The sequence below is a fragment of the Ascaphus truei genome, chromosome 2, assembly GCF_040206685.1.
Source record: "Ascaphus truei isolate aAscTru1 chromosome 2, aAscTru1.hap1, whole genome shotgun sequence".
Classification (NCBI taxonomy): Eukaryota; Metazoa; Chordata; class Amphibia; order Anura; family Ascaphidae; genus Ascaphus; species Ascaphus truei.
Genome location: NC_134484.1, coordinates 475,647,406 through 475,675,258, shown reverse-complemented (window position 1 = coordinate 475,675,258; position 27,853 = coordinate 475,647,406). Strand labels below are relative to the sequence as shown.

Genomic DNA, 27,853 nt, shown 5'->3' with positions numbered 1-27,853 from the left:
ACATAGGGGCAATGAGGCACACTTTCCCTACAAAGATACAACACGTATATTACATTGCAATAGACATCAGAAATCCTTGACATAGAATGGCTAAATATCAAAGTCTATGGACCTCTTATTATCCACAGTGATCATGGAGCAGACATAATGTCTGATATATATAGCACACTACATTAATAAGGCTGAAATAAACCGAGCAATGGCAACAAAATGCTGCACATCATTATACTGCATTTCTCTTGCCCTTTTCGTCTCTCTTTTAAATGATTTAGGTGCGGATCCAGCCTCCGATTGGCTCCCTGGCGCACCATGTGACGCGTCGCCGCACGGGAATACAATCCCGTTGTATCCCCTGCTGGCTGACGCGTCACAGCACGAAGAGGGCCAGGCAGCGAGGAGTCACCGGGGCCTGCTAGGGGAGAAGCAAGGGGCTGGTGAGAGGCGTGCGCCGCCGTCTGCAGCGGGGACCTAGCCCGAGGCTAAGGCCCCGCTCCCTCAGTCAGCGCGCCAGCACTGCAGACAGGCGGGGCGCTGACAGACACAGACCGCGATATGCGGACTGTAGGGAGCGGGAGCCGGGGCTGGAGGTGGGCGGGAGGGGGGCGTGGTTTAAGCGGAGGGACCCACGATAGCCCCGCCCCCTTCTCACAAGCAGCTGATTCCAAACAATGGTTGCTTCACCCGTTGGGCATACCGCATATGTCCGGCTGCAGTGTACCAACGGCTGCACGAATGTTGACTAGATCGGCACAAATATTGAGATAAGATGCTTTCGCCTAATCCTACCGGGAAATATGCGTGGAAAGATGGTGGAGCACTGCAAAAAAATAGGGCTTGAGGCAGATCAGTGAAAAATAAAAATGCTTTAATGGAAATGCATGGTAGCAAAAGCTACATTAAAAGGGTCCTCTAACGCGTTTCGCGCTTTAGTAGCGCTTTATCAAGTCTCTTCCATGTGATTTCATTTTGAGGGTGGTTACACTTTTTCTGTCCATGTTGGGCTTTATATGGTGAGCTATATACCCTGTCACATATATACATATTTTTTCATTGACCTACTATACCCCGGACTCCTAGGCTATATTGCCATCATTGTTCAATCCTGGATTTAGAAGCACCATACAGAGATTCATTTCTCATCCTTTGCTACCGGGAAATATGCTTATAGGTACTTTCAAAGAAGGCAATTTTCTGAGCTGGCAGTGTCATTTTGGACTGTAATGTGTCAAATCCAATTGCATTATTCAGGTCACCCCCCCCAACCCCCCCACCCCCGCCACAGGCTCGGGCTGCAGCTGAAGGAGGGAGCTGCTGCGGGCTGCCCTACTCACACGCTGACACTCAGACACACACACACGCAGGCACTCATGCACGTACACACACACACACACACAGGCAGGCACTCGTGCACACACACAGGCATACACACACATACACAAACACATACACAAACACATACACACATTCACACAGACAGGCACTCACGCTGATTTCCCTCCACTCTCTCCTCCCCGCTCCCCGAAGCCTCCCCTCCTCCCGAAGCCTCCCCTCCTGATTGGCTCACAGCCACACCACGTGACGCGTCGAAGCTAGGGATTACAATTCTCTTGTATCCCGTAGCGGCTGACGCGTCACAGCGTGTAGTGAGCTGTGCAGCCAGGGGGGACCGGGACCGGCTCGGGAGGATTCCCCTGCTGGTGGGGAACTCGCGTGTGGCCGCCCGCGCCAACGAGCGCAGCGGGTCCCAGGCCTTAGAGTGGGTTATACTCTGTCATTTTACTACCCTGAAGGACTGATACATCAAACAAATTGTTGCGAAGACACTGCACTGATTTTACAAAATATGTTTGAGGATTTTGAACGCTGAGATATGGGGGAAGAGCGTTTCAATTGTGGCCTTTTCTGCTCTGCAGCTACAGCCCCTCCTACCTCTTCTCTTTGTCCCACTAGGGGCCATCCTTCTATATTTATGTATTTTAAAAAAATGTTTTACTGGAAATAAAAAAGGAAGAAAACTCTCGAGAAAAGCCGAAACGTTGATCAATTGGCCAATAAATTCACTTTAATCTAAACCCGTTGTGCCCAGTTTCTTTTTCTTCCTCCAAATTCACTTGGAATATTTCACAGGTTTTCCCTGGACCAGGAGCACCGGTAATTGTATCCTTTTATCTACTTTGTTTGGTGTGCAGCATCCCCTTACCTTTATTACCTGGAAATAATACATTAAGCTACCTCTCCTTTTCAAGTATGTTCTGGCCACAGAGTTATGGTGACAATACATTGTTATACAGAACCCCATAATGCTGACCAACACTCAATTGTTTCAATCTTCAAATCTAATGAGCATAGGTGGCATATCGTTACCACAATGTTCCACTCCAAATATCTGTGTGGGTCTAGATTAGTGGTTCTCCTATAATAATAATAATAGCATGTTCTTGTATAGCGCTGCTAGTTTTACGTAGCGCTTTACAGAGACATTTTGCAGGCACAGGTCCCTGCCCCGTGGAGCTTACAATCTATGTTTTTGATGCCTGGGGCACATGGAGATAAAGTGACTTGCCCAAGGTCATAACGAGCCGACACCGGGAATTGAACCAACTCTCAATGCCAGTCAGTGTCTTTACTCACTGAGCCGCTCCTCCCCAACAATAGTTTGTTATTTACATAGTTATGCAGGGGAAAACCCTGGTTTGTAAGCAACACTCATACCCCCTCTTACATACACCACATTCACCCTCACAACACTCTACTCTTTCCTAAATCTGTCTCAGCGTCTCCCCTGCTGAAATCCCTCTCCTGGCTTCTTATCAAATTCCTTATCACACACTCGATTCTCCTCCTTACTTTTAAATCTTCTGCTCTTCCTTATATCTCAGCTCTAATTTCTCGCTTATGCACCATCCCAACTCTTGCATTCTCAAGGATATCTCCTCTCTACCCCTTTTGTATCTAAAGGCCTCTCCTGCCTCAAACCTTTCTGACTGTAACACACCTCTGGAATGCCCTTCCCCACCCACCTTTAAGACCCACCTTAAAACACACCTGCTTAACAAAGCATATATGAGTAGCTCCATGGTTGATACTTACACCTCATTGTGGCGGTTAAGGCCTCAAGCATGGTCAGCGCTTACGTGCTGACCCGTGCTGAGGCGTGCTGGTGCTTACCAGTGAGCCCCTACAGCCGCAATGAGAGCGGCTTTAATAGGGGCTCGCTTGCGGAAGCGTAGGTCTTATACAAAATTTTGATTTGGCGCTCGCCGGAGCGCAGGGCCGGTGACGTGAGCGGTTCGCCCAATGAGGGCGAACCAGCTCTATGACGTCACTTGCCCGCCCCCGACACGCCCCTGGACAGCGCGCGGTCTAAGGCAAGGGAAAGCACCCGCTTTTCCTCAGCAAGCAATCAGGAACCATGGACGCAGCCTAAGGGGTTAACCAGGCCAATAATAAAGATCTCAAGACCCAGCTGGTTACCCCTAACCCTTGTTGGGGATGAAGGGGTTAATTGTTGGTCACCACAATGCCATGTTTCCCCTATACATTAACTATATTGTCCCCGTTTTGCAGCTCAGAAACTAGCTGCAGTCGTATGAATGAATGAAGAATGTGCAAATTATATTCGCAACCCAAAGGGGAGCTTCTAGTGCTGAACCAAGCGTCAATTGAATAAGTGTGTCTGTGGCCAGCGGTTACATTGAAGTTCTGAAGTTCTTCCTAAAACGCAGACTCTTCAGAGAAAGTCTTAACAACAAAGTTATGTGGATAAGTAGTCTGCGGTCTAGCTGAAGTGCCTGGAATGCAACAATGTATCCTGTGGTCTCGTTAACCAATTAAGGTCAATTGATGGAGTGCTGGGTTACCAAGCCCGGCAAGCAGTGATACATTGTATGCTAAGAGTCAAACCACAAACCACATCACAGAGCTTATTCAATTAAGTAGCTAACTTTGGTTAGGAAGGAGCTAGCACTCTAATTCTTGGAATACAGTTAGTAGAGAATGTAACATTCACATACATATTGTTTTTACATCGCCCACATATACAGAAAGTACATATAAAAATAAAATGTGTTTCAGTATGTTTTAAAATGTAAAGGCAGGAACCCTTTCCTGCCAGCCCGGCAATGAATACATTAATGTGTTAAGAGTGGATGAGCAGAGGAATTTTTCATCTCCGTACTTCAAAGGGCACCCTGCTAAGTTGGTGCCCTAGTGTCTAGAGAAGTCCAGAGTTGAAAAACCTCAGAGACCCTAGGTGTTAGGGTGGCCGGAATATTGTCAAGTACCAGATATCCGTGCAAAGGATGGGCTATTAACACTTGATAGCCAAACCCCAGATATAATGTCGCCAGGTAAGAGGTTGGGCCCGGTATGCTAAGCAGCTTAGTTGTCACCTTAGCGCATGCTCTTGGCAGACCGGGAAGACACTTCTGCCCTTTTTGCAAGCTACTGGCAAGTCTGGGATAGGTGGGAAATGTTTTCCCACGGGAGGATTGGCTGGGTATTTTAGAGATAGGACCATTAACCCTATAAAAATGCCTGCAGCCCAGTCCTAGTGAGATTCATCTAAGATTCACAAAGATACATCTGATTCAGCCAAGATCCATCCAAGAATTAGTTTGAGCTAAGGATTGCCGAACGAATCCTGTAAGGACTAAACGAAAAGATTCCCTCCGGCGGAGATACAGGAGTCGGCCGGACGAGTGGCTGGTCTTTGATTCCCTCTCAGCCACATACTTGTCTTTGGGCGCCTATTGTGCACATACTATCCCACCTTCTGACCTTGGCTCAATACGAACTAAATGTTACTTTTATATATGAAGCACTTCTTCCCATTATGTGTTATTTGTTATTTATATGATTGTCACGTGTATTACTGCAGTGAAAAACTATGTACATTAATGGCACTATATGAATAAAGACATACATACAACATACTCACCCTTTTTCTCAACCCACATTTATCCCCCTTCTCACACAGCACTCACCCTCTTAATCGTAAACATCACATTCACCACCGCCTTCTCTTACACCACACCCAGTGGTGGGATTCAGAAATGTTAGCAACCAGTTCTCTCTCACCTTACCGCCCTTTCATAGTGAAAAATCGCCATTATCAGCTTCTCCCCCTCATCATCAGTTCTCCCCCTCATCAGCTTCTCCCCCAGTCCCCATCATCAGATCTCCCCCAATTCCCCTCAGCATCCTCAAATCTCCCAAATATCACCCCCTCACATCTGAGGTGAGATCTGGGGGAGATGTGAGGGGAGATCTCCCACTTACATCTCCCCCTCGCCTCCTTGGGTGGACACAGGCACAGGGTGATGGGATGCAGCGGCAGAAGAATCACTTGAAGCAGAGCAGCATGAGGTGAGGAATGTTGTATAGCAGCAGACACCAGAAGTTCAGGGTCAGACTGCTAGATGGCGCACCTCCCCTGCAGTCGTGCTCTGACAAGTGATACTACTACCGAAACTTGGGAAATTCCAGGAACAGGTTCACACAACCCGGCTGAATCCCACCACATACCATACCCAATAAAGCACTAAAAACTCCCCATACAAAGTCATCAGCCCCATATAAAAGTGCTCACTCATTCCCCTTTCTACATAAAGCCCTCAGTCTTCCCCCTCTAACCTGGCACCTTCCCACACCCCTCAAACATGTCCGCTGCACAGCAGGCACGCCCTGTGCCGTCTGAAGATGGACTTGGATAGAAGATGTAGGAGCGCATCGTCTTCATTTACAGGCAGCGCAGAAGGTGCTTGAAGAGCTTTTCCGCAGGTTTCATGGTAACAAGGTTGATAAACACTGGGAGGAAGGGACGTTTCAAACTGGATATATTTATGCCCCTAACCCAAGGGTTAATGGGATAAGCATGATCCAATGTCCCAATTCATTCTCTGCCCAAAGGGCTGAGCTAGATGCAGTGCAGCATGCCCTCAAACATTTCACTCCGTTTAAATATGGCACTTATCCATCGAGAGGGGAAAAAAAACATTGCATCGCCCTTTAATTTTACTGACTTTTATTTTGTTTACATTTGTTTTACTTTTCCATGCAGAAGACCAATGTAGCTTAAGGTTCCAGCAGACTTATTGATCCCAGAGAAATGTAGGTTTGTTGTAGGTTGTGATACTTTTAGGCAACCAATGTGTTCTTCATAAATGAAATGATAGCGTACAAACCTTTCAAAACCTTATATGTAGTTTCGTTACGCAGATCATCATTTGCAAAGCTGCCCCTTCTTAACCTTCTTATTCTGGATCAATAGAACTATACATATAGAGTGAGGTTAAACTCGATGGATGTTTTTGTCTATGCCTAATTTACTATGTAACTTTCTCTAGAGGAGGTCAAAATGGAGGTTTCCTACCTGCACTAGATTATTTTGATGGTTCTCTTTGATAAAGGGCAGACGCCTGAAACGCGTAAGAGATTTTTACTCACCACTTACCATGATGTCGATCATGCAATAAAGGACTTTTATTCATTTTGGTGTTTAGCCCCTGCATTTGCTCTGCTGTGCTCCGCTTACCTCCCGCAGGATTTTTTCTACTGTTTATCATCAGCGTGACGCACGCCTAAGGAACAGCTGATATCTGCTAACTGTGAGTACCCCAGTCCGCTTACCTGCGTTCTGGGGCTAATGTTCCTTGTACCCACATACCTCCTAAGGGGGACATTATACTGTTCTTAGGTAATCAGATATTTTACACTGATTTTACCGTTAGATACAGGTCCCGCCCGCCATAGAGGAGTAAGGGTTAACTGTATGGAACACACGGTTTACATGCTTCATAAGACGGCTTTTCCAACTTGTTATTGATCATATGACATATACCTACTATCATTTCTACAAGGAATACCACTTAGCGGAGCACGGTACTGGGGATCTTTTCCCTATTTTTTCACTTATTTTGATGGCAGATACCTTTGAGATGCAATCTGAATATCCCTCTGCTATATCATCCTGGATGGCCCTCCGACTCCGACTTAAAGCAGCAGTTCAAGCTGCCGTTTAAAAAAAAATAATGTACTCTTCAATATTTGTATCAATAAAATCAAAACACTCACACGTGAATAGCTAAGCTACCAATCAGCGAAATTCTACCGGCGGATTCACTAATTACGTTTGAGATGCAATCACACATAGTTAGGCAGTTGAATCTCTCAGGGGCCTCTGAATTAAAAATTATTTGTCAATTGTGCGTCATCTTTACTTTTATCCCACCCTGTCCTTATCAGAGAACCAATAAAGATGTGGGGAGGGCGGGCTCTGGCTGTATAATCACTTGCTGATCCCAAAGTGACGAACCAATAAAGGGAGCAGCCCCTCCCAAGTATAACTTTTAAAACACATCTAGGTGTCAGATTTAGATTTTTTTTTTAAATCAATTACCCAGAAGAGATCTAATACAGGTAACTGGAACTACTTCACATTGGTCTTAGAGGGATCTCCCCTTTAACTGAACAAGAGAATCCTATGTACTTTTCTAGATCCAATGTATCCACTTCACCATTTACAAGGTCATCTAATAAGGAGACACTTGCAAGGTTTAGATGGTTATATATTGAAACTACACCAAAGAACACCCACACTGGTCCATTAAATATCATCACTGATAAATCATCTCATTTTCTCCAAGGCCAACATATGTATTACTACTCATTCTTCCTTACAATAAAACTACTGTTCCACACATTGCTCTGCAGTGTATTGCAGATTCCTACTACGAGGGACCCAATAAATACAGGCGTCAGTGATACATTTCTGACTAAGCTCTTCTTCAGGCTCATGTAAGTGAAGAGACCCTAAGAAATGCAAGATCCAAGGTGTGCAACAAGCTGTGAGCTGGTGGTAAAACATTTTCCACACTCACTGCAGACATAGGGCTTCTCTCCGGTGTGGATCCTTTGGTGGGTGACAAGATGCGAACTCTGGCGGAAGCTTTTGCCACAGTCAGTACAAGTGTAGGGTCTCTCTCCTGTATGTGTTATACGATGTCTATTGAAACCCACTTTGTCAACAAAGCTTTTCCCGCAATCACTGCAAATAAAGGGTCTCTCGCCTGTGTGTATCCTTTGGTGAACTATCAGATTGGAATTTTGAACAAAGTTTTTCCCACAAACAGGGCAGTTATAAGGTTTTTGACCGGTGTGGGTTCTCTCATGAGTAACAAGTTGTGAGCGGCGTCTAAAGCTTTTGTTACACTCGCTGCATGCAAATGGTTTCTCGCCTGTGTGGGTCGTCTGGTGCCTCATATAACCCACCTTGTTGCTGAAGCTTTTCCCACATTCAGTACACAGATAAGGTCTCTCTCCTGTGTGGGTTCTCTGGTGTATAACAAGGTGTGACTTTTGAGTGAAACATCTCCCACAATCAGAACATACGAATGGCTTCTCCCCTGTGTGTGTTCGTTGGTGTAGTAATAGTTGGGATTTCCAGCTGAAGCTTTTGCCACATAGATCACAGGTATGTGGTTTTTCTCCCCTATGACACCTTTGGTGTACAGCCAGCTGTGAGCTCCTTGTAAAATTTCTTCCACACTCTGTGCATGTGTAAGGCTTTTCCCCTGTGTGGGTTCGGTTGTGTAAAACAAGCTTTGAATGTTCACTGAAGTTTTTCCCGCATTCCTTGCAGTTGTAGGGTTTCTCTCCTGTGTGTGTTCTTTGATGGATAAGGAGCTTTGAGCTTCGACTAAAGCTTTTTCCACACTCAGGGCAAGAATAGGGTTTATCACCCGTGTGGATTTTTATGTGCATTGTATAACTCCACCTGTCGATGAAGCTTTTCCCACAGTCCGTGCAGGTATAGGGTTTTTCTCCTGTGTGCGTCCGCTGGTGAGTTATAAGCTTGGAGCGCACACTATAGCTCTTTCCACAGTCCATGCAATGAAAAGGCTTCTCACCTGTGTGGGTTCTCAGATGTATTATATGATCAGATCGGAAACGGAAACTTTTCCCGCACTCTTTGCATGAATATGGACTCTCTGATTGATTTATATTATTTTCACACTCGGCACATGCATAAGGCTTCTCCAGCAAACAGTTCCGAGTGAACGTTACCCCACATGCAGAGCAGATATAGGACTTTTCTCCCATATGGATTCTCTGGTGCATCTCAAGCTTTGAGCATGCATTGAAGCTCATCCCACAGTCAGGGCAGAAAAAGGGCTTCTCGCCTGTGTGTGTTCCAAGATGTATGATCCTGTCAGATTTAGAACTGAAACATTTCCCACACATGTCACACACATGTGGCTTCACTGGCGTTAGTATATGTTCTCTTTCTCTAGCTCTATTCACATGTGTCCCTGCTATCGGTTTAACATCACACACAAAGATAGTGTTGATGTTACTAGAAATACTTCCACCAGAAATAGATTCTTCTTCTTCCCAGTCCTTTAACGAGTCACTTTGTATAATTCCTTCTTGTTGAGGCAATGGATTGGTATTACAGCGTTTGTCCCACGTCCCATGTGCAGTTCGATCAGCGAGTTGTTTTCTACATTGCATCTCTTTGTCTGTTAAAAAGAAAGAGTTGTGGTAAGCACAGACATCAAGGAGAACCATTTAAGCACAACCAATGACCCTAGTTTTACGAAGTCAGCGCAGGGACAGATTCATGGTGAGAGGATCTGCTCTGGCAGTCAGAGCCTGGAGACTGTGACCATTGCTCAGAAAGTCCACCATGAAATGTTTTCTACCTATTAACTACAGAAAGTGCAAGTAATAATTAGAGGCAGCCAGCCGAACCCCTCTTATTTCTTTATATGTATTGCAGGCCACCATGGTGTTTTTCTTTACAAAAAAAAGAGATTTACTTTTAATTTTATTTTAAACAACTTTATATTGAGAATAATTTTAACTAGTAATGGCCCATGTTCTGAGCAGAAAAAATATATAAAAGTTATAATAATACTTGACATTTCATGTTTTTTTTATTAAAGATCCTTTTAATGACCCTGTAAATAAAAATATATTCAGGGACATTAAAAACTATTCATCCCAAGGGCAGTACCAAACAACACAAGGTCATCCCCTTAAGGTTGGAGGAAAGGAGATTTCACCAGCAACAAAGGAAAGGGTTCTTTACAGTAAGGGCAGTTACAATGTGGAATTCATTACCCATGGAGACTGATGGCAGATACAATAGATTTGTTCAAAAAAAAGGTTGGACATCTTTTTAGAAAGGAAAGGTAAACAGGGATATAACAAATAAGTCATCAGGAGAAGGATGTTGATCCAGGGAGAAGTCTAATTGCCATTATTATAGCCAGGAAGAAAATAATGTCAATACAAATATAGGATAAATACATTTCATCTTAATTTAACATAAATTGAACTCGATGGACATATGTCTTTTTCAACCTCAACTACTATGCAACTATAAAAAAAAAAATTTAAATGTAAAAAAAAAAAAAAAAGTGCTAATGGCTGAGAAAGCATTTCACTAAGATACTTAGCCCCATTTACTGTCCCTGCTGAAAAGAAACATTAAGCAGACAGACGATTGGTTCATGATTACATTTGCTCACATAATTGCACTGTTACGGTTTTAAGAAAATGTGAAATTGCCTTTTTAGATACGATAGTGATGGTGAAATCTCGATGAAGTACATGCACTGCTTATTGCTGCTGTTCTCTAGCGAGACGTAGTTATTCCTCACCAGTGAGGATCATTTCCTGGTGGCTGTTACTACAAAGCGCTTCCCCTCGCTCAATCCTCAATATGATCTCGGGTTTCACATCTGGGTGAATTACACCTGGAAATAAACAAGGATGGGTAACTTCAGGTGCCTGTGTCAGGCATTCAGATTATTAACATGCCACATCTGGATTACATGCCGGAATATCAATGTCTTCACGGTGCTCCAGACAGGTTTACATTCAACAAAACTGGAGTTAACTTTCAAAAGTATTTAATCCCAAGTATGAATGTTTAGAGGAGGTATAATTACACTGAATATATCAAATGGAGATTATATGGAGTTCAACAATACATGCTAACATTTAAACATGTTCTGGAATTGACTTGAAAAAGGATGGTGTCCTCTGGCACGTAGTCTCAGTACATCATAAAGATATGTGGAAGGCAGAAAAAATATATGTGACAGTATAATAATGCACACACAGTTTTTAAAGTTCTTTCAAGTTCCACACGAGTATTAAAATCACTAATGTTAGTGACCCGAATACGGTTCCTTTTAAAGGAATAATCTTGAGTTTCTCTTACTCTAGTTTTGGTGCTGTTTAGGTTTAATTAACTCCAATCTCTTTCGCTCTGGGGCTAGTAATTTGTGAGGCATGGCAACGGGACCCCGAATCATTTCGCAACTTGGAGGAGACAAGGACCGCCTGTCTAAAGGAACGGAGAACAGTAAAGCAGAATCAAACAGAACTTCGGTCAGAGCAGCCCAGGAGGGGGGGGGGGGAAGAACATGGCGGCTGCAGGCTAAAGAGCTCCAGCTGCTACTGCGCAAGTGATTACCTACGCCTGTGAGTGCATTTTTTAACAGTTACTTTATTAAAACGTATCCCGCCATGGAATTTTCCTCTATTTTTGTGAAACTACATAAGCCCTAACTCACTGGTCAGTTGAGAGCCTACGGGGTTACCCATTTTAGTCTATGCATATATAAGATATAGCAGTGCAATCTGACTAAGTGGGAAGCTACATCAATTAACCCCAGAGTGGACCAGGTTCTGGGTTGACTTCTCTAACAATTATTATTACTATCCAGTTCACCAATCAGGAGACCCCTGAAAAAGACCTCTTGTCTTGTAGTTTATATACCTACTAGTCTCTATTGGTAAGGTCACAACTCTCAATATTCGCTCACCTGGGAGCGGACGAAATCACCTCTTCAGTCCACGCATGTATTTAGCAATTCAATCTGACTGGATAAGAAGCGGAAATTACTAGCCCCAGAGCGAAAGAGGTTGGAGTTAATTAAACCTAAACAGCACCAAATCTAGAGTAAGAGAAACTCAAGATTATTCCTTAGGCCCGAGCCATAGTGGGGTGAGGCGATCCGAACCGCGCTGACGCTGAGGCTCGCCTGCTGAAATCTGGGCGATTTCATGCCCATACAGGCGAGCCAGCGGGCGCGATCGGAGCCGGGGGGAGGTGGTTGGAGGCGGGGCAGTGACGTCGCTGGGCCAATCGCCCGCGACGCACTGACGTCGACGTCACGGCGCTGTGACGTTGACGCTGCTGTGCTGTGATTGCAGGTTTTCAGCCGACAGCGCGCTGAAAAACAGCTTGGCGCTCGGCTGAAACCTCCATCTCGTCAGCACGCCTGCGGACACTCGCGTGAGCCCCCTCTCAAGGCATCCTCATTGAGGATGCAGGGGCTCAGCGCGGAGCGTCCGCACGCCTCAGCACGGCCTGTCCTTCTATGGACTCGGCCTTAGAAGGAACCGTTTCCGTGACACTAACATTAGTGATTTTAATACTCGTCAGGAACATTAAAGCACTTTAAAAACTGTGTGTGCATTATTATACTGTCACTCCACAAATTCCAGGGGGAGCACGATTCTAACCCAAAAAAGAAACATCAAAATATAGTGCACTTCTGACGTGACAGTTTTAGCTTGTGCTGTATAACTTGGCTCGTATGAGATTTCTACTTACCAGAGGTAAGTGTAAAGAAGACCTTTCTCCAGGCTGTGATAGATTATAGGATCCTGTCTTATTTAGGACATACTGTGGCGGCTTTGAGATGGTGCTGGAGGAGCGTCCTTTGGGTCCGTGCCTCTCTGTACCCTGCTGGATTGGAGCTGGCTTGTGGGTCTGTGTGTTGTGGTGACTGGGGCTGTTTCTCTTCCCTGACGGCTGCTTTCTCACCGGCTGTCGGTGTGCGCTTCACAGCATCTGACGTCACTTCCTGGTGTCCAGTGATCGCGTCACCTCCGGATGCGCTCAGCTCTCCTCCGCAGGAATCTCTGCGTCCAGCACTTTGACTCTAATCCTCTCTTGGTTCTCAGTTCTCTACACGTTTCACAGCCTTGGCTGCTTCATCAGGAGAATGGCTGCTTCTCCTGATGAAGCAGCCAAGACTGTGAAACACGTAGAGAACTGAGAACCAAGAAAGGGTTAGAGTCAAAGTGCTGGACGCAGAGATTCCTGCGGAGGAGAGCTGAGCGCATCCGGAGGTGACGCGCTCACTGGACACCAGGAAGTGACGCGACACGAGCGGAAGTGACGTCAGACGCTGTGAAGCTCACGCCGACAGCCGGTGAGAGAGCAGCTGCCGGGTAAGAGAAACGGCCCCAGAGTCACCCCAACACACACACCCACAAGTCAGCTCTAATCCCGCAGGGTACAGAGAGGCAGAGACCCTAAGGACCCTCCTCCAGCACCATCTCAAAGCCGCCACAGTTTATCTGATTTTTATACCACAGTATGTCCTAAATAAGACAGGATCCTATAATCTATCACAGCCTGGAGAAAGGTCTTATTTACACTTACCTCTGGTAAGTAAAAATCTCATACGAGCCAAGTTAGACAGCACAAGCTAAAACTGTCACGTCAGAAGTGCACTATATTTTGATTCTTCTTTTTTGGGTTATAATCGTGCTCCCCCTGGAACTTGAGGAGTGATATCTGTGGCGAAGGATTTCGGAAACAAATCCTCACCAGAGGTTTATGAGCCATATTTATACCCATCTTTAACACTGTATATTAATATAATATTCACTTGTAGCACGTTCATAAATTATAATCACTGATTAATTTTACTCTATGATACACTGTGTAATAAGCGCCGTCCAATATCACGGTGTGGCGTTAGCTTTGGTCATTATTATACTGTCACATACTTTTTCTGTCTTCCACATATCTTTATGATGTACTGAGACTATGCGCCGGAGGACACCATCTTTTTTTCCCATTACTTCAGTTTCGGAAGGACATGGAATCCCCTCCCTGGACTCTAGCAGGGAACTTAAGCATAAACCTGGACATTGTTTTCATTTCGAACATTCAGGACACCATCAGTTTCGGGACACTATATCACTATTTGTGGGACATTTTTTCCATTTTTAGTCTGAAAAGTCTTATATATTTATTCTTCACTTACTTATATCACTGGCTCCTTATTAGTAGAATTAGTGTTAAGCGCTGCATCACCCCCTTTTTTCTTCTGGAATTGATTAGATGACACTTGTAACCGACAATCCTGAGTAATAAAACATACCTCAATACCTTACCCAATGCTCTCAGGAACTCATAATTGTCCATCATGACGTCCTTGTAAAGCTCTTTCTGCCATTCTTCTAAATACTCCCACTCCTCCTCCGAGAAATAGACTGCGACGTCATCAAACGTCACCGGACTCTGAAACACAAACCCCACCATATGAGGTCACAATTACCAGAGAGGAAAGAGTTGGACATAAACATTATAAATCAGCCACTGAGTCGGTCGGATGTGGGAGGGACAACCAGAGATAAAGGTCCTTTTCGTGCTTCTTGTCACTACATTGATTCCCCTTAGGTTATTAATTGGGCAACGTGAATCCTTCATGGGCTGATACTATGAGGCTAAATTAAATATATTATTTCCGACATCCTTTGCAGCGGACCTGTAATGTGTCCTGCATTCTAATTTGGTGATGACCACCAGCATTGCAAAAGAGGGAATTCAGGAGGTTCTCTGCCTCTTCACCGGTCGAAATCTCCCTTCCCCAAGATGAATTTAACTCAGAATGCACCACTAATGTACTCCAAGGAAGCTTCCTAAGGCTAAGGCCCCGCTCCCGGAGTCAGCGCACCCGCACTGCTGACAGGCGGTGCGCTGAGATACACAGATCGCGATATGCGGTCTGTAGGGAGCCGGAGCGGGAGGTGGGCGGTTTGACAGGGAGGGGGGGCGTGGCTTGAGCGGAGAGACCCGCTACTCTCCCCCCCCTCCCTCCACGGACTCGGGCTGGAGCTGGAAAGGTAAGTTTAAACACACACACGCAGGCACTCATTCATACACACACGCACACACACACACAGGCAGGCACTCACGCACACACAGGCAGGCACTCACGCACTCATACACACACACACGCGCACACACAGGCAGGCACTCACGCACTCATACACACACACGCGCGCACACACAGGCAGGCACTCACGCACTCATACACACACACACACACACAGACAGAGGCAGGCACTCACGCACTCGGGCACACACATACACACACAGACAGGGACACAGACAGGCACTCACCTGCTTTCACGCCACACTCCTCCCCGCTCCCCGAAGCCTCTCCTCCTCCCGAAGCCTCCCCTCCCCATTGGCTCACAGCCACACACGTCACGCGTCAACGCTAGGAAACACCATTCTTTGGTGTCTCCAGCGGCTGACGCGCCACAGCGTGTAGTGAGCTGTGCAGCCAGTGGGGACCGGGACCGGCTCGCGAGGATTCCCTTGCTGGTGGGGAACTCGCTACATTGCCGCCCGCGCCAACGAGCGCAGCGGGACCGAGGCCTAATGGTCCGCATGGCGCAGTGATTTAAACTGCCATTTTGTTTCCCCTGGGGGTGGGGGTGAAGACAGAGTACAGGCACTCTCTTTAATTTCACCCCTATCCCTCAGCAAATAGCGGCCCTCAAGCTAGCATTACAGGAAAAGACAGGTGCCCAATGCTACATCCAATTGACAAAACATATAAAGTAATAAATATAAAGTTCAAATACTTCAATAATAATAATATTTACCCTTTGGCCAAAGCGTCATAAGCCTGCATACCAACGTCAAGGTATAACCAAAATGAATGCAGGTCCTACACTACACTGTGAACCCTTCCCTTTACCTCTGTATGAGGGGAAGGAACCATAGTAGGTCCTGTTCTTGCAGCAAAGTGAAAAGACCTCCCAAGTTAAGAAGGTGAGGAGGAGTGAGCTCTGGGGGCAGGTGCCACCTACCTCCATACAACTGTTACCAGTGAGAATTACAGGAATAAAACACCGAAGATCTCGGCACAGCGCCGCGTCACTGCTTCAGGGGGGAAAAAATAGCTTTAAAAAAAGATTTCTCAGAGGTAAATCCACATAAAAGTTATTTGTTGAAGACTCATGAAAACAGTACAGAATACCTTCTTCTGGATCCATAAACTTAGGTCTTTGAAGGAAGCCAAAGTGTCTCAACAGACACAGGTCTGGGCTGTTTTCTCACAGTGTCTTGGTCGGCTAATCCCAGTTTTATGTGTTATTTCCAGTCTTTGAATCTTTTTTTCCCCAATTTCCCTTGTCTATTTCTGAACAAACATTAGTATTGTTTCGTTTATAAAGAATACAATGTATATTATACATATTGTTGGTGGCATTATATATTTTGTTAATATTTCGCACAATACAGTACATTGTATTTAGTTGGCATGTCGAGAGTTTCTTCGACCCACACTAATGTCTATGTAGCATCCCTGAGTATATCTGTGTGTATTGATTAAACTATCACAGCCCTCAGTACCTTGATAGGACAACAGCAGGTAGACTGCAACTCCCAGAAGCCTCTGCTGCTGTAATACGAGCATGTGACATGCTCAGACCACTGACTGAGGGAGAGGAAGGAAAAGGTGCCGGGGCAAAAGGCCAGTTAGGCAGTTGGCCTGCAGGGAGCAAAGTGTGAGGAAGTGAATCAAGAGAGACAAGACTTATCCCAGAGAAGGAGGCAGCGTCTAATCCTAACCGCAGGCATGGGGATTCCCACAAGGACCGCTAGATAGAACGCCTTGCGTGCTACCTCTGCGGAGAGGGACATAATTATCAGCAGTACAGAACTGCAGGTAGGCCGCTCCCCACGGAAACGGACCACCCGATCCCACAAAAGGTGAGGAGGAGCGCAACTAACCCAACACAAGGGCGGCCTACAAATTGCCTACAGGGACCCAAGCATAGAAACCGGTGGCCCCTCTCCGTTTGCCACCACACAGGCCTGCAACGTTGCTCATCACACATTGGTGCTACCTGCTAACTGGGGCCCCGGGGATATCGCAGGGACACTACTGGGACAACTGTGCAAGCGCTGAGTAACGGGAAGTGATATTTTATAAATTGGGTTTAAATCTGTGTTAAGTTTAGAGGGCAGTAGCCTCTCCCCCCGTTATACCAAGTGTACGGCCTGGCCCTCCTTCCCCCATTTTTCCTATATAAAGGAACAGTTATCCCCCAATATGTGTGTCTGGTTTGATGTCTGATTTTAGTGCACTGTTACAGCATGATAGATAAGGGGTAGTGGACTGAGAACGTCCGCCCTCGATATACATCCACCCATATATTATAAAGAGAGAAATAAAGAGGGGTTACATCTATATAGCATTTTTTTTCCCTTGTACATCTTCACATTTTTATATAAATATATATATAATTTTTACAAATTGATAGAAACAAAATCAAAGATCCCAATATTTGTGATCCAAATTATAAATTGATGTTCAGTTTTTTGGTTTTCGTATATTTGTTTACATGTATATTTTTGTATTAATTAAAAACATTTTTACGTTTATTTCTAGAAGTTATAGATACATAGTTACATAGTAGATGAGGTTGGAAAAAAAAAACTGGCATCCATCAAGTTCAACCTATGTTAAATTTAGATGACAGATATCCTATATCCGTACTTACAGCATATTGATCAAGAGGAAGGCAAACAAAAAAAACCCAGTGTTATATCATCCAATGATCTCATAACGGGAAAATAAATTCCTTCCTGACTCCAAGAATTGGCAATCGGATTAATCCCTGGATCAATCCTTACCATGTATACTTATTTGGTATATCCCTGTATACCTTTCCCATCTAAAAAGATGTCCAACCTTTATTTTTTTTAAACAAATCTATTGTATCTGCCATCACTGCCTCCATGGGTAATGAATTCCACATTTTAACTGCCCTTACTGTAAAGAACCCTTTCCTTTGTTGCTGGTGAAATCACCTTTCCTCCAACATTAAGGCCCGGGCATTAGAGGGGCGAGGAGAGCGGAGGCGCGCTAACACTGAGGCTCGTCTGCTTAAGTCAGCGCGATTCCACGGACTTGCAGGCGAGCCAGCGTGCGCGAAGGGAGCCGGGGGGAGGTGGTTGGAGGCGGGGCAGTGACGTCGATGGGCCAATCGCCCGTGATTGGATGTTTTCAGCCGACAGCGTGCTGAAAAACAGCTTGGTGCTCGGCTGAAAACTCCAAAGCCTCTGCACGCCTGCGGACGCTCACGTGAGCCCCCTCTCAAGGCATCCTCATTGAGGATGCAGGGGCTCAGCGCTGAGCATCCCCACGGCTCAGAACGGCCTGTCCGTCTATGGACACGGCCTAAGAGATGACCCGTGTCTTTTGTACTGCCCGTGGGATGAATAGTTATTTTGAAAGCTCCTTGTATTGTCCCCAAATATATTTGTATATAGTTATCATATCCCCTCTTAGACGCCTCTTTTCTAATGTAAATAAATCTAATTTAGCTAGCCTCTCCTCATAAACCAGATTGTCCATTGACTTCATTAATTTGGTGGCTCTTCTCTGCACTCTCTCTACTTCATAATGTCTTTTCTAGGAGTGGTGCCCAAAAGTGGACTCCATATTCAAGGCGTGGTCTTACTAATGCTTTGTAAAGGGGCATCATTATGTTTACTTCCCTTCCATCCATTGCCTGTTTGATGCAAGATAAGATCTTGTTTGCCTTTGCAGCTACTGCATGACTTTGGGCACTATTGCAAGCCTGCTGTCTACAGTACAAGCACTCCTAAATCCTTCCCCATCAAGGATTCCCCCAATTTATCCCCATTTAATTTGTAAATCACCTGTTTATTCTTGTTTCCCAAATGAATAACCTTACATTTATCGGTCTTAAACCTCATCTGCCATTTACCTGCCCACGTTTCCAGTCTCTCCAAGTCCTTCTGGAGAAATTACATCCTGCTCTGATTCTACTCTCTTACCAATTTAGTATCATCCGCAAAGATGGAGACTTTGCTCTCGATGCCAACCTCAAGCTCATTAATAAACAAGTTAAAAAGCAGGGATCCCAGTACCGATCCCTGAGGTACTCCACTCACGACTTTAGCCCAACCTGAAAAAGTTCCATTTATGACAACCCTCTGTTGTCTGTCCTTCTACCAGTTTTCAACCCAGGTGCATATATTATTACTGATATATTATTACTAATTTGCTTTATTTTGTACACCAACCTCGAGTGGAACCGTATCAAAAGCCTTTGCAAAATCTAAGTAGACCACATCAACTGCATTACCCTGGTCTAAATTCCTACTTATCTCCTCAATGAAACAAATAAGGTTAGTTTGGAATGATCTATCCTTCATAAATCCATGTTGACCATTACTAATAATTTTGTTTTCTATTAGGTATTCCTGAATATTATCTGTATTAAACCTTCAAGTAGTTTCCCCACTACTGAAGTCAGGCTTACAGGTCTGCAATTCTCCTAGCTCCCTTTTTAAATATAGGCGCCACATCTGCTTTATGCCAATCTTGGTGTCTATATTATACATATGTAACTGCATCATATAACATTGCGTTGTTTTATTCTTCCGTGTAGTGACTCTACGCATCTATAAAATATATGCACACATGCATTTTGAGTTATATCTTTGCACACATGTATTTTTACTTATCTTTAGCTATATTGATCTGTTTTTTTGTTTTTTTTTTAATTAAAATTGTGTTCTTTTCATGAAATGGATTTCCAGCCTCCATGACAGGAACACAACGATATAGAACTATTAATGGGAGTATTGATGCTAATGTATGTACCATATTAGTATTTATAAGTATACTTTCCTCTTTGCAAGTATTTTATTACCATATAGTGGTTTGGCAATGTATTTGTATCATTAAAGAAACAAGTTGTTTTTAAAGAAACCAGTGCCAATAGAGTTAAACCACATAGCTATTTAAGCAGCATCAATCCCCAAGGCCCTGATGAAGCAGCTTCCAGCTGTGAAACGCGTAGGGTGATCGGTATCCAGAATCAAAGACAAAGACTTCTCTCCCCCCCCCCCCCCCTGGTATTTCATCCCAGAAGTGACTGCGGACGTCAGAAACACAGGGTCAGCGTTCCTGAGTCGCACAAGGTGGCGGTGGAATAAGTCTAACTGATGTTATTTTAATCTCTAAAATGAACCATTGTTGTTATCTAGACGTGCGAGTTGATATTGTTCATCTTGTTGCGGAAGACAATATTTTAAAGCATATTGTACCAGTTTTCTATATCTCCCGACACACATACACTGCCGGACGTCCCAGAAAAGGGATTCACCATTTTTGCGGTCTTCTTCAAGGCTACGGCCGGTTCTATATTGCGTGCGCGATAGTGAGAGTGGAACCGGCCGACAGGGGAGAGGATGAATAAAATGAAGACTTTGCGCCGCTACCGCCGCTGAAATGTATGTATATGTGTGTATACAATGTTATTAAAAAACGTATTAAAGTATTTATTTTGCATGCACAAAAAGCGTGCGTCAAGTGCATGCGCGTTCACACAGGCACACGCGCACGCACGGCCGCACACACTATAGAACGGCCCTAACAGAACATCGCTCATTCTAGGGAAATAAACCTTTATGTGCCTGTGTGGGGGTAAATTGCCATATTTCTATTATTGCAATAAACTGCATTAAAATCGTTCTCTTTCTTTTTTGTCTCCCTTCACACGTTATATTTTTATCAACTTTGCAACAACTTTAAAATAGCACAAACTTTTTTTTCCCTCAATTACATTGTCAAGTTGTTTAGGAAAAGTTCTTTCCTCGTGCGCTAAATGAGACTGGACTCAGCAGCCACATAAGCTTCTTTCTGCCACACACTTCGGGAACTTTGCACTCGGGTCTCCAATAGGAAGTAGGATTGTCCCTGTGAACTACACATCCTCCTCTACCTGATTATCCATTGTACAAGCCCGGTGCCTGCGCTAGGAAATCTGCATGTTCAGGACACGCTGGGGGGTACAAGTCTAAATAAGAACATCCAGCTTCTCTCAGTGAGCAGAACACAGCACGACTGGTCTCTGATTCAGAGGGGAGGGCTGGCTCCAATCTACAGTGCAGAATATTAGTGAGGGCAGAGGGGCAGAGGGGCAGAGGGGCAGAGGGGCAGAGGGGCAGAGGGGCAGAGGGGCAGAGGGGCAGAGGGGCAGAGTGTGTGTGTGGGGATTATTATTTATTTTTTGGAAAAATCAGTCACACCAGGGTTTTACTAAACTAACAGTATTTAATAGAACTGGTGTGTGTGTGTGTGTTGTGATCTGCAGCATAGCAATGTTATGCAAAGTAAGGGCGAGTTTGCACCTGTGGTATATACACAGTGTTACTAGGGAGTCCAGAGTACCGATACTTCTCATTTACAAGCCCAGAGTAAAACTGCTTTTATTTATTTACAAAATGCTTCCACTACCTACTCACTGTCTCATTATGCTCCCCCCCCCCCCAACCTGGGACTCACACATACTGCTCTTCCCCCTCCCCCCCCAACCCAACCTGGGACTCACACATACTGCTCCCCCCCCCAACCCAACCTGGGACTCACACATACTGCTCCCCCCCCCAACCCAACCTGGGACTCACACATACTGCTCCCCCCCCAACCCAACCTGGGACTCACACATACTGCTCCCCCCCCAACCCAACCTGGGACTCACACATACTGCTCCCCCCCCCCAACCTGGGACTCACACATACTGCTCTTCCCCCTACCCCCCCAACCCAACCTGAGACTCACACATACTGCTCCCCCCCCCCCCCAACCCAACCTGGGACTAACACATACTGCTCCCCCCCCCAACCCAACCTGGGACTCACACATACTGCTCTCCCCCCCCCCCCCCAACCCAACCTGGGACTCACACATACTGCTCCCCCCCAACCCAACCTGGGACTCACATACTGCTCCCCCCCCCAACCCAACCTGGGACTCACACATACTGCTCCTCCTCCCCCCCAACCCAACCTGGGACTCACACATACTGCTCCCCCCCCCAACCCAACCTGGGACTCACACATACTGCTCCTCCTCCCCCCCCCAACCCAACCTGGGACTCACACATACTGCTCCCCCCCCAACCCAACCTGGGACTCACACATACTGCTCCCCCCCCAACCCAACCTGGGACTCACATACTGCTCCCCCCCCAACCCAACCTGGGACTCACACATACTGCTCCTCCTCCCCCCCAACCCAACCTGGGACTCACACATACTGCTCCCCCCCCCCCCAACCCAACCTGGGACTCACACATACTGCTCTCCCCCCCCCCCAACCCAACCTGGGACTCACACACACTGCTCCCCCCCCCCCAACCCAACCTGGGACTCACACATACTGCTCCCCCCAAACCCAACCTGGGACTCACACATACTGCTCCCCCCCAACCCAACCTGGGACTCACACATACTGCTGCCCCCTAACCCAACCTGGGACTCACATATCCTGTTCCCCCCCCCCCCCAACCCAACCTGGGACTCACACATACTGCTCCCCCCCCCCAACCCAACCTGGGACTCACACATACTACTCCCCCCCCCAAACCCAACCTGGGACTCACACATACTGCTCCCCCCTCCCTCTCACCTGGGACACAGACATGCTGCTCTCCCCCCTCTCTCACCTGGGACACAGACATGCTGCTCCCCCCTCTCATCTGGGACACAGACATGCTGCTCCCCCCTCACCTGGGACACAGACATGCTGCTCTCCCCCCTCTCTCACCTGGGACACAGACATGCTGCTCTCCCCCCTCTCTCACCTGGGACACAGACATGCTGCTCCCCCCTCTCACCTGGGACACAGACATGCTGCTCCCCCCTCACCTGGGACACAGACATGCTGCTCTCCCCCCTCTCTCACCTGGGACACAGACATGCTACTCTCCCCTCTCACCTGGGACACAGACATGCTGCTCTCCCCTCTCACCTGGGACACAGACATGCTGCTCCCCCCTCTCACCTGGGACACAGACACGCTGCTCCCCCCTCTCACCTGGGACACAGACACGCTGCTCTCCCCTCTCACCTGGGACACAGACATGCCGCTCTCACCTGGGACAGACATGCTGCTCCCCCCCCCCTCTCACCTGGGACACAGACATGCTGCTCCCCCCCCTCTCACCTGGGACACAGACATGCTGCTCTCCCCCTCTCACCTGGGACACAGACATGCTGCTCTCCCCCCTGGGACACAGACATGCCGCTCTCCCCCCTCTCACCTGGGACACAGACATGCTGCTCTCCCCCTCTCACCTGGGACACAGACATGCTGCTCTCCCCCTCTCACCTGGGACACAGACATGCTGCTCTCCCCCCTCTCTCACCTGGGACAGACATGCTGCTCTCCCCCCTCTCTCACCTGGGACAGACATGCTGCTCTCCCCCCTCTCTCACCTGGGACACAGACATGCTGCTCCCCCCTCTCACCTGGGACACAGACATGCTGCTCCCCCCTCTCACCTGGGACACAGACATGCTGCTCCCCCCCTCACCTGGGACACAGACATGCTGCTCCCCCCTCTCACCTGGGACACAGACATGCTGCTCTCTCCCTCTCACCTGGGACACAGACATGCCGCTCTCCCCCCTCTCACCTGGGACACAGACATGCTGCTCCCCCCCTCTCACCTGGGACACAGACATGCTGCTCCCCCCTCTCACCTGGGACACAGACATGCTGCTCTCCCCCCTCTCACCTGGGACACAGACATGCTGCTCTCCCCCCTCTCACCTGGGACACAGACATGCTGCTCCCCCTCTCACCTGGGACACAGACATGCTGCTCTCACCTGGGACACAGACATGCTGCTCCCCCCCCCTCTTACCTGGTACACAGAAATGCTGCTCCCCCCTCTCACCTGAGACACAGACATGCCTCTCTCACCTGGGACACAGACATGCTGCTCCCCCCCCCCCCCTCACCTGGGACACAGACATGCCGCTCCCCCCCTCTCACCTGGGACACAGACATGCTGCTCTCCCCCCCTCACCTGGGACACAGACATGCTGCTCCCCCCTCACCTGGGACACAGACATGCTGCTCCCCCTCTCACCTGGGACACAGACATGCTGCTCTCCCCCGCTCACCTGGGACACAGACATGCTGCTCTCCCCCTCTCACCTGGGACACAGACATGCTGCTCCCCCCTCTCACCTGGGACACAGACATGCTGCTCTCCCCCCTCTCACCTGGGACACAGACATGCTGCTCCCCCCCTCTCACCTGGGACACAGACATGCCGCTCTCCCCCCTCTCACCTGGGACACAGACATGCTGCTCCCCCCCCCCTCTCACCTGGGACACAGACATGCTGCTCCCCCCCCCCTCACCTGGGACACAGACATGCTGCTCTCCCCCTCTCACCTGGGACACAGACATGCTGCTCCCCCCTCTCACCTGGGACACAGACATGCTGCTCCCCCCCTCTCACCTGGGACACAGACATGCCGCTCTCCCCCCTCTCACCTGGGACACAGACATGCTGCTCCCCCCTCTCACCTGGGACACAGACATGCTGCTCCCCCCTCTCACCTGGGACACAGACATGCTGCTATCCCCCCTCTCACCTGGGACACAGACATGCTACTATCCCCCCTCTCACCTGGGACACAGACATGCTGCTCTCCCCCTCTCACCTGGGACACAGACATGCTGCTCCCCCCTCTCACCTGGGACACAGACATGCTGCTCTCCCCCTCTCACCTGGGACACAGACATGCTGCTCTCCCCCCTCTCTCACCTGGGACAGACATGCTGCTCTCCCCCCTCTCTCACCTGGGACAGACATGCTGCTCTCCCCCCTCTCTCACCTGGGACACATACATGCTGCTCCCCCCTCTCACCTGGGACACAGACATGCTGCTCCCCCCTCTCACCTGGGACACAGACATGCTGCTCCCCCCCTCACCTGGGACACAGACATGCTGCTCCCCCCTCTCACCTGGGACACAGACATGCTGCTCTCTCCCTCTCACCTGGGACACAGACATGCCGCTCTCCCCCCTCTCACCTGGGACACAGACATGCTGCTCCCCCCCTCTCACCTGGGACACAGACATGCTGCTCCCCCCTCTCACCTGGGACACAGACATGCTGCTCTCCCCCCTCTCACCTGGGACACAGACATGCTGCTCTCCCCCCTCTCACATGGGACACAGACATGCTGCTCCCCCTCTCACCTGGGACACAGACATGCTGCTCTCACCTGGGACACAGACATGCTGCTCCCCCCCCCCCTCTTACCTGGTACACAGAAATGCTGCTCCCCCCTCTCACCTGAGACACAGACATGCCTCTCTCACCTGGGACACAGACATGCTGCTCCCCCCCCCCTCACCTGGGACACAGACATGCCGCTCCCCCCCTCTCACCTGGGACACAGACATGCTGCTCTCCCCCCCTCACCTGGGACACAGACATGCTGCTCTCCCCCTCTCACCTGGGACTCAGACATGCTGCTCCCCCCTCACCTGGGACACAGACATGCTGCTCCCCCTCTCACCTGGGACACAGACATGCTGCTCTCCCCCTCTCACCTGGGACACAGACATGCTGCTCTCCCCCTCTCACCTGGGACACAGACATGCTGCTCCCCCCTCTCACCTGGGACACAGACATGCTGCTCTCCCCCCTCTCACCTGGGACACAGACATGCTGCTCCCCCCCTCTCACCTGGGACACAGACATGCCGCTCTCCCCCCTCTCACCTGGGACACAGACATGCTGCTCCCCCCCCCCTCTCACCTGGGACACAGACATGCTGCTCCCCCCCCCCTCACCTGGGACACAGACATGCTGCTCTCCCCCTCTCACCTGGGACACAGACATGCTGCTCCCCCCTCTCACCTGGGACACAGACATGCTGCTCCCCCCCTCTCACCTGGGACAGAGACATGCCGCTCTCCCCCCTCTCACCTGGGACACAGACATGCTGCTCCCCCCTCTCACCTGGGACACAGACATGCTGCTCCCCCCTCTCACCTGGGACACAGACATGCTGCTATCCCCCCTCTCACCTGGGACACAGACATGCTACTATCCCCCCTCTCACCTGGGACACAGACATGCTGCTCTCCCCCTCTCACCTGGGACACAGACATGCTGCTCCCCCCTCTCACCTGGGACACAGACATGCTGCTCTCCCCCTCTCACCTGGGACACAGACATGCTGCTCTCCCCCCTCTCACCTGGGACACAGACATGCTGCTCTCCCCCCTCTCACCTGGGACACAGACATGCTGCTATCCCCCCCTCTCACCTGGGACACAGACATGCTGCTCTCCCCCCTCTCACCTGGGACACAGACATGCTGCTCCCCCCCTCTCACCTGGGACACAGACATGCCGCTCTCCCCCCTCTCACCTGGGACACAGACATGCTGCTCCCCCCTCTCACCTGGGACACAGACATGCTGCTCCCCCCTCTCACCTGGGACACAGACATGCTGCTCCCCCCTCTCACCTGGGACACAGACATGCTGCTCCCCCCCTCTCACCTGGGACACAGACATGCTGCTCTCCCCCTCTCACCTGGGACACAGACATGCTGCTCTCCCCCTCTCACCTGGGACAGACATGCTGCTCACCCCCTCTCACCTGGGACACAGACATGCTGCTCCCCCCCTCTCACCTGGGACACAGACATGCTGCTCCCCCCCTCTCACCTGGGACAGACATGCTGCTCCCCCCTCTCACCTGGGACACAGACATGCTGCTCTCCCCCCTCTCACCTGGGACACAGACATGCTGCTCCCCCCCTCTCACCTGGGACACAGACATGCTGCTCTCCCCCCTCTCACCTGGGACACAGACATGCCGCCTCCAGTCGCTGTGATCACAAGAAACTCAGATCTGTCCCCACTAATCTCACATCAGGGAGCCCCTTCCTGCGGGGAGGAGGGGCCGCGCTGCATGGTGGGAGTTGTAGTCCTGCTGCACGAGGCTGCTGACATTTCCTAACTGCTTCTGTGAGGCAGGACTACAACTCCCAGCAGCCCCCGCGCTCTAAGCACAGTTTCCTGGGCTGAATCCTGTGGCCAGCCCCAGGGAGGGGACATGTGAGGTCTCAGTGTCTGTATAATGTGTGGCTGCTCACCTGCTGCAGGATCACGTGTAGTGTGATAACATACATGTAACACCTGCTGCAGGATCACGTGTAGTGTGATAACATACATGTAACACCTGCTGCAGGATCACGTGTAGTGATAACATACATGTAACACCTGCTGCAGGATCACGTGTAGTGTGATAACATACATGTAACACCTGCTGCAGGATCACGTGTAGTGTGATAACATACATGTAACACCTGCTGCAGGATCACGTGTAGTGTGATAACATACATGTAACACCTGCTGCAGGATCACGTGTAGTGTGATAACATACATGTAACACCTGCTGCAGGATCACGTGTAGTGTGATAACATACATGTAACACCTGCTGCAGGATCACGTGTAGTGTGATAACATACATGTAACACCTGCTGCAGGATCACGTGTAGTGATAACATACATGTAACACCTGCTGCAGGTTCACGTGTAGTGTGATAACATACATGTAACACCTGCTGCAGGGTCACGTGTAGTGATAACATACATGTAACACCTGCTGCAGGGTCACGTGTAGTGTGATAACATACATGTAACACCTGCTGCAGGATCACGTGTAGTGTGATAACATACATGTAACACCTGCTGCAGGATCACGTGTAGTGTGATAACATACCTGTAACACCTGCTGCAGGATCACGTGTAGTGTGATAACATACCTGTAACACCTGCTGCAGGATCACGTGTAGTGTGATAACATACCTGTAACACCTGCTGCAGGATCACGTGTAGTGTGATAACATACATGTAACACCTGCTGCAGGA

The 27,853-nt window shown here is 48.5% G+C and overlaps 1 protein-coding gene across 1 annotated transcript; it reads right to left on the bottom strand.

Annotated features, from left to right (window-relative positions):
- Positions 1 to 6,008: 6,008 nt before the first annotated feature.
- On the bottom strand, positions 6,009 to 26,880 carry LOC142488003 (uncharacterized). Its single transcript, XM_075588307.1, has 4 exons — positions 26,779 to 26,880; positions 14,212 to 14,338; positions 10,668 to 10,763; positions 6,009 to 9,521 (listed from the first exon to the last, which is right to left on the bottom strand). Exons 1-4 carry the CDS (start codon positions 26,791 to 26,793, stop codon positions 7,813 to 7,815), a joined length of 1,947 nt encoding a protein of 648 aa, XP_075444422.1. The 5' UTR covers positions 26,794 to 26,880; the 3' UTR covers positions 6,009 to 7,812.
- Positions 26,881 to 27,853: the final 973 nt, after the last annotated feature.